Source organism: Ovis canadensis, chromosome 19 (genome assembly GCF_042477335.2).
Source record: "Ovis canadensis isolate MfBH-ARS-UI-01 breed Bighorn chromosome 19, ARS-UI_OviCan_v2, whole genome shotgun sequence".
NCBI lineage: Eukaryota > Metazoa > Chordata > Mammalia > Artiodactyla > Bovidae > Ovis > Ovis canadensis.
Window position 1 is genome coordinate 68,887,212 of NC_091263.1, and position 13,717 is coordinate 68,900,928.

Consider the following 13,717-nt stretch of genomic DNA (forward strand, 5'->3'; position numbering starts at 1 on the left):
CTTCCAGAACTATGTTGAATAATAGTGGTGAAAATGGACACCCTTGTCTTGTTCCTGATCTTAGGGGGAATGCTTTCATTTTTTCACCATTGAGAATAATGTTTCCTGTGGGCTTATCATATATGGCCTTTACTATGTTGAGGTAGGTTCCTTCTATGCCCATTTTTTGAAGACATTTAATCATAAATGGTTGCTGAATTTTGTCAAAGGCTTTTTCTGCATCTATTGAGATTATCGTATGGTTTTTATGTTTCAATTTGTTAATATGGTGTATCATATTGATTGATTTGTGTGTATTGAAGAATCCTTGCTTCCCTGGAAATACCCACTTAATCATAGTGTATGAGCTTTTTGATGTATTGCTGAATCCTGTTTGCTAAAATTTTGTTGAGGATTTTTGCATCTGCGTTCATCAGTGATATTGGCCTGTAGTTTTCTTTTTTTGTGTTGTCTTTGTCTGGTTTTGGTATTAGGATGATGGTGGCCTCGTAGAATGAATTAGGACGTGTTTCTTCCTCTGCAATTTTTTGAAAGAGTTTTAGAAGGATAGTCATTAGCTCTTCTCTAAATGCTTGATAGAATTCTCCTGTGAAGCCATCTGGTCCTGGGCTTTTGTGTTTTGGGAGATTTTTGATTGCAGCTTCAATTTCAGTGCTTGTAATTGGGTTGTTCATAATTTCTATTTCTTGGTTCAGTCTTGGAAGATTGAACTTTTTAAAGAATCTGTTCATTTCTTCCAGGTTATCCATTTTATTGCCATATAGTTGTTCATAATAGTCTCTTATTAGGCTTATTTAACTTAAACACAGAGTACATCATGAGAAACGCTGGGCTGGAGGAAGCACAAGCTGGACTCAAGATTGCCGGGAGAAATATCAATAACCTCAGACATGCAGATGACACCACCCTTATGGCAGAAAGTGAAGAGGAACTAAAGACCCTCATGAAGAAAGTGAAAGAGGAGAGTGGAGGTGGGCATTGCATGTGGGAAGAGCCTGCACAGTTCAGCGTTGTGGGTGGATCCGGCAGCTGGTGTTCACGTTCAAGTCTGAAGCCCGTAGCTTTCCAGCCCACTGCGCTTCCTGGGCCAGTGAGAGCGCCCAGGGTAGAGTGGGTGCTTGTCATCTGTGTGTGGGGTGAATGACCTGGGCGAGTGGGAGAGAAGGCTGCTGTGGCCCTTGAGGAAGGAGTAAGGCCTTGTCTCTGAGGAGGGGGCAGCCAGTGACTTGTGTTCCCTGGGGCCTGACACCCGTCCTCCCCTGAGCCCCATCTGGCTGCTTGTCCATCAGGTCAGGAGCAGGTTTCTTGGGCCCTTTGAACATGTTCAGGCCTTGGGTCCTCCTCTGGGTGTTGAGAAGAGGGCGGTGGGCTAGGGTGACACCTGTGCTCAACTTTAGGGCTGGGATGTGACTCAGCCCCAGGCCCGCGTGTTGGTCTCCACATCAGAGCGAGGGGCTGGAGGCTTCAGCTTCCTCCCTGCCTCCCCCAACCCAAGCCGTTCACCTGCTTTCCAGGACCTTAGATTCCTCTTGAGGGGACAAAGCTTTTCAAACTGTGATCACCACTTAGATGCTTTCAGAAGCAAGGGCTCGTTGAGCTAAGTTACTGGGCGGTCAGATCGTCAGTGTGGGGTGCCCCAAGAGATGGAGAAGTATATGTGTTGTCCATCCGATAGACAGGCCTGGCCTTGACATCAGAGCTGAGGCTTAGAGGGCCGGTGGGGGAGGTAAATGAAGGAGGAGGCAGGACAGCTCTTTCCTATGTGCTCAGTTTTGCCGAGGTCTGCTGGCCAGGCCTGCATTTTCTTGTCACAGGAGAGTCAACACTTGCTCCAAGCCAGGTGGGGGACTGGGCTCTGCTGGTGAATAGGACCCTGTGGCCTCTAAACCACTTTATATGGACCTGGGGGTCTTGTTAGAAAGCAGATCCTTATCTGTCCTAGGGCAGGGGTGGGGCCCCAGACTCTAAGAGGCTTTCTGACCATAGTGATGTTCCTCAGACCACAAGTGGCTCTTCGCTGAGGGATGGTGGGTATGGGTTCTGGGTGCCCACCAAGCGTGGCTTTGTGCTTTGTCTTGAGTGCTGGGGGCTTCCCTGGTGGTGCTAGTGGTAAAGAACTCACCTCCAGTGCAGAAGACGTAAGAGAGGCGGGTTCGATCCCTGGGTCGGGAAGATCCCGTGGAGTTAAGCATGGCAACCCACTCTAGTACTCTTGCCTGGAGAATCCCACGGACAGAGGAGTCTGGTGGGCTACAGGCCTTAGGGTTGCAGTGGGTCAGACAGGACTGAAGTGACTTAGCAGGCACGCATGCTTGATTGCTGGGTGGCCAGAACTTCACTGGAGAAGGTACCTGGCTCCTAGAGGGAGCCCTCTGTGACCAAGGTTTCCCCTGAGTGTGGCTATTGCCCTGGCTCCACAGAGGGCCGTCCTGCATGTTGGTGATGGGTGTGCACACGTCCAGTGGGTGGCTGGGTGGTGCTCCTCCCCTGTGATCGCCCACCCATCGCCACAGTCAGCGCACATGTTCGCACCAAAGTGCAAGTGAGTGCTAAGTGACATCCCTTCCAGGAAGACTGGGTCTTCGCTGGAATTAAGTTGTGGTGCTTAATGATCAAGGCTCATTCAGCCATGAGCTGGGGTTGCAAGTGTGTCTGGACATCAACCTTGTGTCCCAGATCAACGAAGGGACCAAGGCAGGGGTCAGTCTCAGCCACAGGAGGTGGCATCCGCTGTGCGTTGGGCGAGGAGGGAGGGGTTAGGTCAGCCAGGTCCAGCAGTGGCCGTCACCACTGTCAGTGGCCCACTTACGTCCAGCCTCAAAGTCAGGCTTTCCCTTTCCCAGCGTCCTGTCCGCCCGCGAATGTCAGTTCAGGGACATTGGCTCTGACGGTGTCACCAGAAGGTTCCCTGCTCACACAGCCCTTGCTGGTTGTTAGTAAGAAGCCCCCGTTGCAGCTTTGCCCCTGGGAAGCTCTGCTGTTTAAAGGAACTGTGTCGTCGTCTTTTCCTCCATCTTGCCCCTCCTTCCCCCTTCCTGTTCCGCTGTCCCCTCCACCTCTGCGCCTACAACCCCTGCTTGTGGGAGTGGATCTGGTTTGGTTTTCTAAGCATTCACACCTCCTTGCTACATGTTCTTCCTCGTCCTTCTCTCTTTCTATTGACCATAGACCAGGAATTACGGGGGCACGCTGTTTTTCATTGAAATGTGAAATTTTCGTCTTTGGTGAAATAAACATTTTGAACCTTTGCATCCGTTTGAGTATTTATTCACCTCCTAGGCTAGTACCCCTCAGAGCTGCACGTGGTCTCGGAAGTGTCCCGGAAGCCAGGTGAGAGCTTCTGAGGGCGGGAGAACAGACAGGTGGTTGGTCCGAGGGCTGGTCACTCGTCAGCCAGGGTTTCTGAAATGCAAGAGGTCAAGTCAAAAAGCTGTGTCTGGGACTTCCCTGGCGGTCCACTGGTTAAGACTACATGCTTCCACTGCAGAGAGCACGGGTTTGACCCCTGGTTGGGGAACTTAAGATCCCCATGCCTTACAGTGCAGCCAAAAAAAGAAAAACCACCAAAAAAACCTCTACTGTGTCCACTGTCCTTCTGTTGCCATCCAGTTTGGCTTTCCTTCCACAGAGGGACGGAGGAGATGTGTTGTAATGGCGAGAGGGGTGGCCCCAGAGTTGGACCATGTGACTTCGGCCTGTCTCCTAAAAGCTGGGGCCCTGGACCCAATCCCCTACGGGTACTGAGTGATGACTCTTTGGGAAAGAGGAATTGGAAGCTCTTTTGAGAGGCAGGGTGAGGAATGAAACCTCTGTTTTGTTACTCATAGGCAGGCTCACACTGGGACTCAGGTGAAGCTTGGAATTGAGCTGAGCTGGGCAAGGACTTACCTTCGGCTTCTTCCCAAAGAATGTCCTGAAGAAACTTCCCCAGAGTCTGGCCGTGCTGGAGGGACTGAGCCCCTGACAGCTTGATCCCAATGTTAAAGGGGGCATTGAACTAGGAGGAACCCAGGAATTGTCAGAGGTCACCCCCACCCTCCCACCCCTGCTCCCTGCCCCCTCCCCCCAGAGGAGGCCCTGGGCTCTCAGGAGGGGAAGAGGGAAGAGCCTGGGGTCCGACAGGCCCCCTGAGGGGTGGCTTAGCCAGGTCACCGTCCGTCCCGGGCCTGATCTTACCACTCCACGATCCTTAGGAGGCTCACCTTGTACCCTCTTTACCTGACTGAGGAGGTTACTGATAAAAGCCGTGGGGTCCCCTAGATCAGGCATCCCCCCACCTTTCAGCTTTGGAAGACGTCAGACAGAATGGCCAGTGATGGAGTTACAGCTGGCAGCATGATGTGGGATCCGGGCTCTCCGTGGTGGACACAGCACCGGCCCCGGGGGACAGTCTCTGCACCTGCCTCCCTCCCTTCCCAGGAGCTCTTCCTCTCGACTGCACTGGCCCTTCCCTGTTCTGTGTTGGACCAGATAGGATGTTGACCTCTTCCTTGAACGATGCTCTGAGCCAAGGCTGTTCTTTCTGTGCCTCTGTCTCTTCCCTTCTACAGGTGGATCACCCCCACGTCTCCTAGCTTCTCGGCAGCGTATGAGATGGCTTGCTGAAGCTCAAAGATTTGGGCAACCAGGAAGGAACTCTGCGGCCGCATCGTTTCTCTCTAGGGGAGCAGAGACCATGTTCGCCTCCACTCATCCAGTTCCTGGCCGTGTTGGTGACAGAGCTCCTGGGTAAGTCCACGAAGGGATCTTGGGGCTGAAAGGGAGCCCTTCGTCCTCCTGCCCTCGGCAGGGGCTCAGCCCTCGCCCTGCTCAGCCCCGGGCTGAGTGCCTTTCCCTCTGCCTCACATTTCACAGGTAAGCAGGGATGCTCCGAGGTGTTGTTAAAACAATGCATAAAATATGGTTTCCTCTTTTAAAATTTGCCTCCCCCTCTTGCCTCCACCGTGAAGGTGGAGCTGTGGAGATGACGTAATTGATTTGGGGGGAACTGAGGCCCCTCTGTTCTCTCACTTCAGTAAATATTCATTTCCTCTCCAGCCCCATGGCCGATGCGAGTGGTCGGGTGACCCCAGCAGACTCTCGGGCTCCGTGCACACTGAGCTGGGGACCTGCCGGGCTGGTCTGCACCCTGGAGCTGGGCAAGGGGCAGCTGCCAGGAGGTGAGGCAGCTGTTGGACGGGAGAGCGCAGCTTCGAGGGGCTGGAACTGGCCCCCTTGGCCCCAGTGTCTAACTGGTCCATGGGTGACGGGTAGGATGGGACAGCACTTGGTCTATAAAGCCTTCCGCTCTGAGATTCCATTTTAGGAAAACGTTTGGAGGGAGTGGAGGGGCCTGCGATGCCTGCGATGCCTCAGGCTTCCTGAGGCGGGACTCAGCCCACACTGTGCGGCCTGTGTCTCAGGCTTCCCCCACATCTGGTGGGCCCCCCCACCTCTGGACATCACACACTCCTGGTTCCGGCTAGGGCAGGGCCTGCTGTTGCCTCTATGGAAACCAGAAAGTCCCAGCCAAGACTTCTGCCCCGTCTGAGCGGTCCCAGGGCTTCCCTTGCCCCACTGGGCCTGGCAGTCTCATCAGGAAAGTTTCCTGGTTTTAATCTAAGAATCTGCAGGCCATCGTCAAGTAGGAACGTGACAGGTGGGGTCTCACACGTGGTGGAGGATGCGCCTGGCGAGAGTCGGGCTGGGGGCTGGGGATTTGACCTCTAACGGGAGCAGAGGTGGGCAGAGGAGACTTCCCGGGCACTTGCTCTCTCTGCCAGACCGGCGATGGAGACCGAGGGCTTGGGGACCCAAGCCCCCCGGACTGTGGGTCCCACCTCGGCACCTGCAGGCAGTGGCCCCTTGGGCCAGCGGGTTCCCCTGGCTGAAACTCTGTTCCTCATCTCTAAACGAGGCCACAGAGACCAGCCGTACTGACCTCACCAGTGGCTGTAGAGATTCAATGCCAAGCAGGAGGGCAGAAGGGCTTCCCAGGTGGTGCTAGTGGTAAAGAACCCACCTGGCAATGCAGGTGATGTAAGAGACACAGGTTCGATCCCTGGGTCGGGAAGATCCCTGGAGGAGGGCGTGGCAACCCACTCCAGTATTCTTGCCTGGAGAATCCCATGGGCAGGGGAGCCTGGTGGGCTACAGTCCATGGGGTCACATGGAGTCGCACACAACTGAAGCCACTGAGTACGCTCGTGTGCAGGAGGGCGGAGCCGTGGAAAGTGAGGCCGAGGGGGTGCAGCAGCTTGGTGGTGATGGGCACCTCGGAGGACACTGGTCATCCTGCACGGAGATGCCCATCTCCACCTAAACCCTTGTCAGTCCTTTCCCGGGACTGCGGCCAGCCAGGAAGGCCACATGGCAGGGGCCCTTAAAACGCCTTCATGCCCTGTCTCTCCTGGTCCTCCCATTCTCTCCCAACAGTGCCCTTGCCCCGTGCAGGATTCCTGAGCCCAAGCGAGCCTGCCGGGCTCCATCCTGGCCTGCAGGTGGGGTTCACCCATCCAGGGTGCTGTCCTGCCAAGATAGGGTAAGGTCAGGTCCGAGAGGGCCCTGAGCCCATCGGAAGGTTTTCTGCGGGGAGACACCTGCAGCCTGTGAGCAGCTCCTCCTTCCTGAGTGTCTGTGAATACTTGCTGGCATGCCCCCTCCCCTCTGCTGGGGCTCATCCTGTTGCAGCAAATTTCCTTAGACATTTGCCTGTTGATGGCAAAGACCTAGCAGAGCCAGGGGTGTGGAGTCGCTGTTGTCCTGCCGTTTGATGTCCCTTGAGTAGCTGCTAAGTGGGGGTCTGCGGGTTGCTGCCCTCCCCTGCCCTCCCCACCCCCCCTCCTACTGCAGAGGGACCCACCCGGATTTCCAGCTCGTCCTCTGCACCTTCCTCCTGACTTCCCACATCCGGGTCAAACTGGCCTTCCAGGGCCCGGGGCTTCAGTCTGCCTGACGGCTTCTTAGGTTCCTTTCTCTGCAGGAAAGAGGAGGTGCTCCCCTTAGGCCCTGAATCTCCCCTCTCCTCCGAGAAGCAGGGTGAGGTGTGGACTCACAGTCAGACCCAGAGCCCTCCTTTGGGCTCAGGGAGAAAGCTGAAGCTCAGGGCAAGCCACTGCCCAGCTCACACGGCTTGGGGCATTTAGGACGTGGGGCTCCTGGGGTGGCATCTCACCTGCAGTTTCTGATGTTCAGGGCTCAGAAAGCTGGAGCCCGCCATGGCCAAGTCCATCCAGAGCAGGCTGAGCAGCAGCAGGCTGTAGATGGTCCGCGGGGCGGGCATGGCTTCCCTGGCTGGAGGCAGATGGACCTGGAGGAGAGAGGGTCTCTGGGCTGGGCAGAGAGATGGCGGCGGGGCTCTGCGCTGGACCCCCGGACCCAGGGTGACTGCTGTCTGGAGCAGCTCTCCCCCAGGAGCGCCATCTGCCCGCCTCCCCAGGTAGGAGCATGCGGGCTCCTTCCCAAGACTGTTCTCTCAGGGGCGGATGCTTGGCAGTGGACTGTCCACATCCTTCGTCCCCAGCCCTGAGAACCCTGCGCCAAGTTTCTGGAGGAGGGGTGAGGAAGGCGAACCGGCCAGGTCCCAGGAGACACGGCGACACCGGGGCCGCTCCCAAGTCCAGCTGGGAGCAGCCGGGCAGCCGGGGCCCTGTGACCTTCCCGTGTTCAGAAGGCCCTGCAGGTGCGCGGCCGTTGCTGTGAGACCCATAAATAGACCCCCTGCATGCGAGCATCCCCAGAGTGCCTACCTGGGGTTCCGGGCGGAGGTGGTGCCTGGCGGCCATCTGGTCCTTATATAGGGCAGCCTGTGTTTGTCTGAAACCAGCAGCCGTCTCTCAGGGCAGCTTGGCATCCGGGGGCTGAGTGCCATTCCTTGGGAACTAAAAATGGCTCGCATCACCCACCAGGGAGATGTCACCAGCAGAGGTCAAATGCCCTGAGAGATGGCCGGGTTGGCTGGGTCGGCCCCACAGGGCTACCTGCCCCTCCTGTGCCCGAGTGCCCGCCTCGGCTTGGGCGGGAGGAAGGAGAGTGCGCCCTGGGGCCAGCCTGGCGTTGCTGCTCCCCTCCTTGTTCCAGGTTAGAACCAGGTCGGTTGCTGTTGTTCAGTTGCCAAGTTGTGTCCAACTCTCTGCGACCCCACGGACTGCAGACCTCCAGGCGTCCCCATCCCTCATCCATCCTCTCCCCGAGTTTGCCCAAGTTCACGTCCATGGAATCGGTGATGAACCAGGCATCGTCACTTGATCTTGGGGGCTTGTGCTGTCTCTGGCCTTGTGAGGGACGCCGTTCTGGCTTCCACGGCCTCGAGCACGTGAGAGCCTGCCTCCTGGCATTCTCAGGCTGCCTGGAGGGAAGCCCCGTTTTTCAGATGAGGAAACTGGAGGAGCAGGGCAGGGACTGTCTCCAGCAGGGGCTGAAGGCCCGTCCTCACCTCTGGGAGGAAGGGGGTGATGGCTCCGCTCTGCACGGTCTTCCTTAACATGTGGGCTTGTCTCTCCTCCCCCGGCCCGGCCCTGAGAGGCAGCAGAGTGGCCCCGGGGACGGGAGAGCCGGGACCCAGTGCTGCCAAGGGCGACCACACGCACGCTGGCCTCAGCGAGGTCACTGAGTGTCCCCTGCACAGGGCTGCCTCTCAGAGTGGCTTTGAGGATGGACCGAGGTGACGGGTGTGACATCCTTTGTAAGCCGTCAAGTGTCACACGGTAGCTGTTCTTTGTACCTTGGCCAGCCTCAGCCACGTCACATGTTCCCCAGTGATGAGCTGCTCAACCGCACGGGGGAATCCTAACCTGCCCGGAGCCCTTCGTCCCACCGGATGCCCAAGCGGTGACTCCTGAGCGCTCGGTGTTGTCTGCGTACACGTTCTAGTATCAATCAGAGGAGGAACTTGCTTCTGGCCGCGCTCGAGCTGGGAGGGTGGGAAGGCCACCCCCACCGGGGCTGCAGCAGTGGGGCCGGGCTGTGAAGGGAGGCCCCGCTGCAGGCAGAGGGCCAGGGCGGAGGTGAGCGGCAGGCGCGGGTATGGACTGTGTGGAGCCGCCCAGTGAGAAGGTGGGGTGCTTGGAGGATGGTGGTGGGGTAGGGGGAGGAGTGGGTTGAGAGGAAAGGCCTGGAAAGGGGAGGGATGAGGATGAGCACCCTTGGGAAGCTCCTGGCACCAGGCATCTGGGCTTTGATCTGGAGGAGGGAAGACGTTGAAGGCTCGTGAGCAGTGGAGTGACCGACTGACCTTGAAGACTTGGGAGGCTGCACCTCTTGTTTCAAGGGGAGAACAACTGACTGTTTGAAGGGGTCACCCTTTCCCTAAAACCACGCCACCCTCAGTGGCTGTGTAGGCTGCCAGCCGGCTCCTATCAGGAAGGGGCTGGGGCCCCCAGCAGACCTTTGGCTGTCGGATGCTGGCCTGACGTAGGTGGACCTCAGGGAGATGCACCTTGTAGAGACTCTAGGGACGGGGGACCTGGGAGGGGCTGGCCTGAGCCCCACAGTGCAGTGTGGGGACTAAGTACCTTCTGCTGGAAAACTACTTTTCACCAGGAGGCTCTATCAGTCCCAGGAGAGGGTTAGCATGTCCCCTGGAGACCGTCCCCTTGTGAGCCCCCTGAGCGTAGGGCTCCTGACCTTGGGAGCCCAGAAGGCTGAAGGTGGAGTGGGCTGGAGAGATGTTTGAGACGGCCAGCAGCTTTTCCAGAGCCTCTCCTTGCCAACCCCAGCAAAAAAAAACAAAAACCCCAAAGTGTCTATGGTGACCAGGCCCCTGTTGTGACATGAGGCCTCCCTCCACGGTGGAGATGGGAGCTGCGGGTGTTGATCTTAGATAACAGCCCCCGAGAGCAAACACAGAACACCCTTGCTGCCTGGTTCCCGCGCCCGCTGATCCTGGGAACAGGAAAGTGCAGAAAGGAGGCCTGCGGTGGGAAACCACCCCAGGTACACCCCGCAGAGCCCAGGCGAGCTGGGGAAGGAAGGGAGGGCTGAGGGCCGGGGAGGCGGCACCCGGGAAGTGCCCCACCACCCACCCCCAGCTGTGGAAGGGGCCACGGACCGAGAGGGGGCACAAGCAGACCCGGCCCGGAGTTCTCTGGAGGTCCCGTCGGGAGTGTGGATGACGCCGAGGCCAGGTGGCACCTGTCTGCCCCGCGGAGGGTTCCTTGCCCGCTGGGTGGTGCTTCCCTCCCCCCCCCCCCCCACAGCCTCGCGGGCCCGGCCTCGTGAATGGACAGGGATGCGGTGTCACCCAAGTAACTGCCATGTGTAAATGGCGTCTGAGAACACATTGTGTACACGGTCCACTGCCTTTTGTTTGTACCAATGCTTAGTTGGCTTATTAGGCACTTTTTTCACAGTGTAGCCCAACCGTGGTATGGCCGAGGCAGAGTCTGGGGTTATGGAAACAGGTTTTATTTTGTGAGATAGGGCTTTTTGGTCCGGCTTCTTTCTCTCCTGCCTGCTGAAGCAGCAGTATCACGCCAGCCATCCAATGAAAAATTCCTCAGAAGTCACATTAAAGAATGCAGAAAGAAAGAGGCAAAACCAATCTTAATAATATACTTTAATGCATCCAAACACTATCAATTTGGCGCACAATCAATATGAAAAATGTTACATGTTCGGCACTGGCTTTCTTTTACTAAATCCTCACAGTCTGGCGGGGTTGTGTTTCTGCAGCGTTTTCCAGTTCAGACTTGCTGCATTTTCAGAGCGTAGTAGGGACGCGTGGCTCCCCGTACTGCACAGGGTGAGTACTAGGTCAGCATGGGTGTCACTTTTTTTCATTTTTATTTCTATTTATTTAAAGTCTATAGTAAAGTCACAGCTGTAAAATAAATGCATTTAAAAAAACAGAAGATACATCTGGATGACAAAAAATAGAGGAAGATTGAAAATCTATGGGATTCCCCAATAGCTCAGTTGGTAAAAAATCTGCCTGCAATGCAGGAGACCCCGGTTTGATTCCTGGGTCAGGAAGATCCGCTGAAGGTATAGGCTACCCACTCCAGTATTCTTGGGCTTTCCTTGTGGCTCAGCTGGTAAAGAATCCACCTGCAATGCGGGAGACCAGGGTTCAATCCCTGGGTTGGGAAGATCTCCTGCAGAAGGGAAAGGCTGCCCACTCCCGTAGGCCGGCTTGGAGAATTCGGGTTGCAAAGAGTCGGACACAACTGAGTGGCTTTCACTTTTCATGAAAACCTACTGTACATTTTGCCAAGGGCAGTAGAATGCAACATGATAGGAAAAATTCAATATTCATATATATCCTTAACAAAAACTTCCCTCATGAATAGCAAAATCATCTAAGAAAATGGTATGTTTATATAAGTGGACACTTTTTTAAAAAGTGGGGTACAGGGTGCTTGATAAAAATATGTGGGCACCAGGAACTCAAGATTAATCTTCTAAAATGAAGGTTTATTTAAGAATAAAATGACCGTTTCTAACATGATAATCATGAAACCTTTTTTTTTTCCTTTATAAAAACGAGATGAGCACTTCACAGGAACAGCTTGGTAGTCATTTAAGTAGAATGGAGACACCACAGGCGTTGCTCTGAACTTGCATCACCTCAGCCAAGTGCTCCCACAGCTCCTTTCCCACTGGGGTGTCCCTGTTCTCCTGCCATCGTGGGGCTGGAGCCCCAGATACTGGTCTCCTGTCTTCAGTCTTTCTGTCCAGCAGCTTCCGCCCTCAGCCTTCAAACATGCCCAGGTCTCTCATCCTGGGAAGGTCTGTCGATGCCCCCTTGCCCTCATGCTGCCGTGTCCAGGCAGAACTTCCTTTCCCTGTGTCCCGTTCCTCACTGGACACTGGCCCCTCCAAACTGTCTAGCTCGACACCTGCTCCACCACTGTGCTGAAACGGCCCTCGGAGCTGCAGATAGTGCAGCCTTAGTCTAGGGGTCACTAAGAGCCGTGGGACCTCAGTGAGGCCCGTGGGGTCACCTGATCGCAACTGCGGGGTGCAGACTTGTGCTGCGCTGCAGTCGATTCACAGGGGAGGCCGTAAGAAAGCCGACTTCCTTATGCCTCATCTTCTGACTCGGATCGAGTAAGTCTGCCGTGGGGCCAAGAGTCTGTATTTTCACAAGGGTCTCAGGTACTTCCTTTCTGATTACAAAGTCATGTTTCCAACGAAAACTTGGCCAAAAGTTTTCCAACAGAAAGTGTGTAAGCTGAACTCTCTCTCCAGATATATTTGAACTTATTCTTCTAGAATATTTCAAACATACAAAGAAAGCAGAGAGAGTAATTCCATGAGTCTCCAAGCACCTGTGATCCGTTTCAACATATATTAGCATCTTCTTTCGTGTACTTATCTCTCATATTGTTTTTCATTTGAGGGGAATATTCTGAGAGCAAACCTCAGCAATCACGTGGTTTCAGTCTTAAAAGCTTCAGTTTGTATTCTTCCCAGATAACACACACTTTCTTGGTCTACCAAAGCCCCTTTTGTCGTCGCTGTTTAGTTGCTAAGTCATGTCCAGGCTTCCCCGTCCTTCACTATCTCCTGGAGTTTGCTTAGATTCATGTCCATTGAGTCACTGATGCTATCTAACCATGTTATCCTCTGCCGCCCCTTCTCTTTTTGCTTTCCATCTCTACCAGCATCAAGGTCTTTCCCAATGACTCAGCTCTTTCCATCAGGTGGCGAATGAATGATGACTTCGGCTTCAACAATTTTGTTTCATGGCAAATAGAAGGGAAAAGTGGAAGCAGTGAAAGATTTTATTTTCTTGGGCTCCAAAAATCACTCCTGATGGTGACTTCAGCCATGAAATGAAAAAATGCTTGCTCCTTGGAAGGAAAGCTGTCACAGAGCTAGACAGCAAGACAGTTGTCTTGGGGTCCGGAAATCAGTCCATTTCGATGAGTGATTTAGATGCACGTGGGTGTTTTCAGTGCTGTTGGGAAGAATGTTCTATGAATGCCAGTTAGGTCAAACTGACAGATTCCTCTGGGTATTCCATCACTTGACTGTTTCTCAGGGGTCTGCGTGTTCTACTGCTAAAGGACGAGCGTTGCGATCACCAGCTAGAACTGGAAAAGACTTCTCTTCACTTCGGTGAGTTTTTGTTTCATGTATTTTTGACATATTTTTTCCTCACCATAAACACGTCCAAATGTATCTGAACCCAAATAAACTACTATGCCGAGGAGTTGTTCTTAATAAAGAGGATGACTCTAAGCTTAGAGAATGTAGGTAGGAAGCTGAACACCAGAGAATGCAGAGGCCATTTCACTTTGAAACTACTTCTCATGGATGGTCACTTATCTTTGCGGTCCTTGAGACTGGGATTAGATTTAAGACAGTGGGCATGTGGGTCTAAAATAGAAGACCGAACCAGAAGTGGGAGGCCCTAGGGTACTGGGGGGATCATTTCTGCCAGAACCTCTACAGGAGAGGATAGGATCCAGGATACTCTAGGCTAGGGAACCAAGCCTGCTTAGGCCTGGGACACCAAGCCAGGGGACCCAGGCTGTGGGGAATATAATAGACACTTTTAAAAATACATCAGTACTTCCAAGTGTGTGAAGACAGAATCGTCTCCGTCGTGCACGCTGTGGGTGGGCAGCACCGTTAGCCAGGTGGACGCGTCTGCACCGCTCTGCTTTTGTGGACTCTTCCCGTGGCGGCTCTTAGAGCGCTGGGTGGACTGCACGTGCTGTACAGTGATGGGTCGCTATTTTATGTAGGAGCGTGCCCTGCTCGTGCCTTTTCCCCCCACTGCACACACATT

General features: G+C 54.6%; 1 protein-coding gene across 1 annotated transcript; it reads right to left on the bottom strand.

The window, feature by feature from the left end:
- Positions 1-3,251: 3,251 nt before the first annotated feature.
- On the bottom strand, positions 3,252-7,311 carry LOC138424568 (appetite-regulating hormone). Its single transcript, XM_069561701.1, has 4 exons — positions 7,154-7,311; positions 6,842-6,955; positions 3,889-3,997; positions 3,252-3,402 (listed from the first exon to the last, which is right to left on the bottom strand). Exons 1-4 carry the CDS (start codon positions 7,259-7,261, stop codon positions 3,383-3,385), a joined length of 351 nt encoding a protein of 116 aa, XP_069417802.1. The 5' UTR covers positions 7,262-7,311; the 3' UTR covers positions 3,252-3,382.
- Between the last annotated feature and the right edge of the window lie 6,406 nt (positions 7,312-13,717).

Coding starts and splice junctions, on each gene's coding strand:
- LOC138424568 (XM_069561701.1), bottom strand. CDS start 7,261: ATGCCCGCCCCGCGGACCATCTACAGCCTGCTGCTGCTCAGCCTGCTC. Junction 3,998..6,841: donor AGGACGAGCTGGAAATCCGG/GTGGGTCCCTCT, acceptor GGTTCCTCCTAG/TTCAATGCCCCCTTTAACAT. Junction 3,403..3,888: donor TCTTTGGGAAGAAGCCGAAG/GTAAGTCCTTGC, acceptor CTTGCATTTCAG/AAACCCTGGCTGACGAGTGA.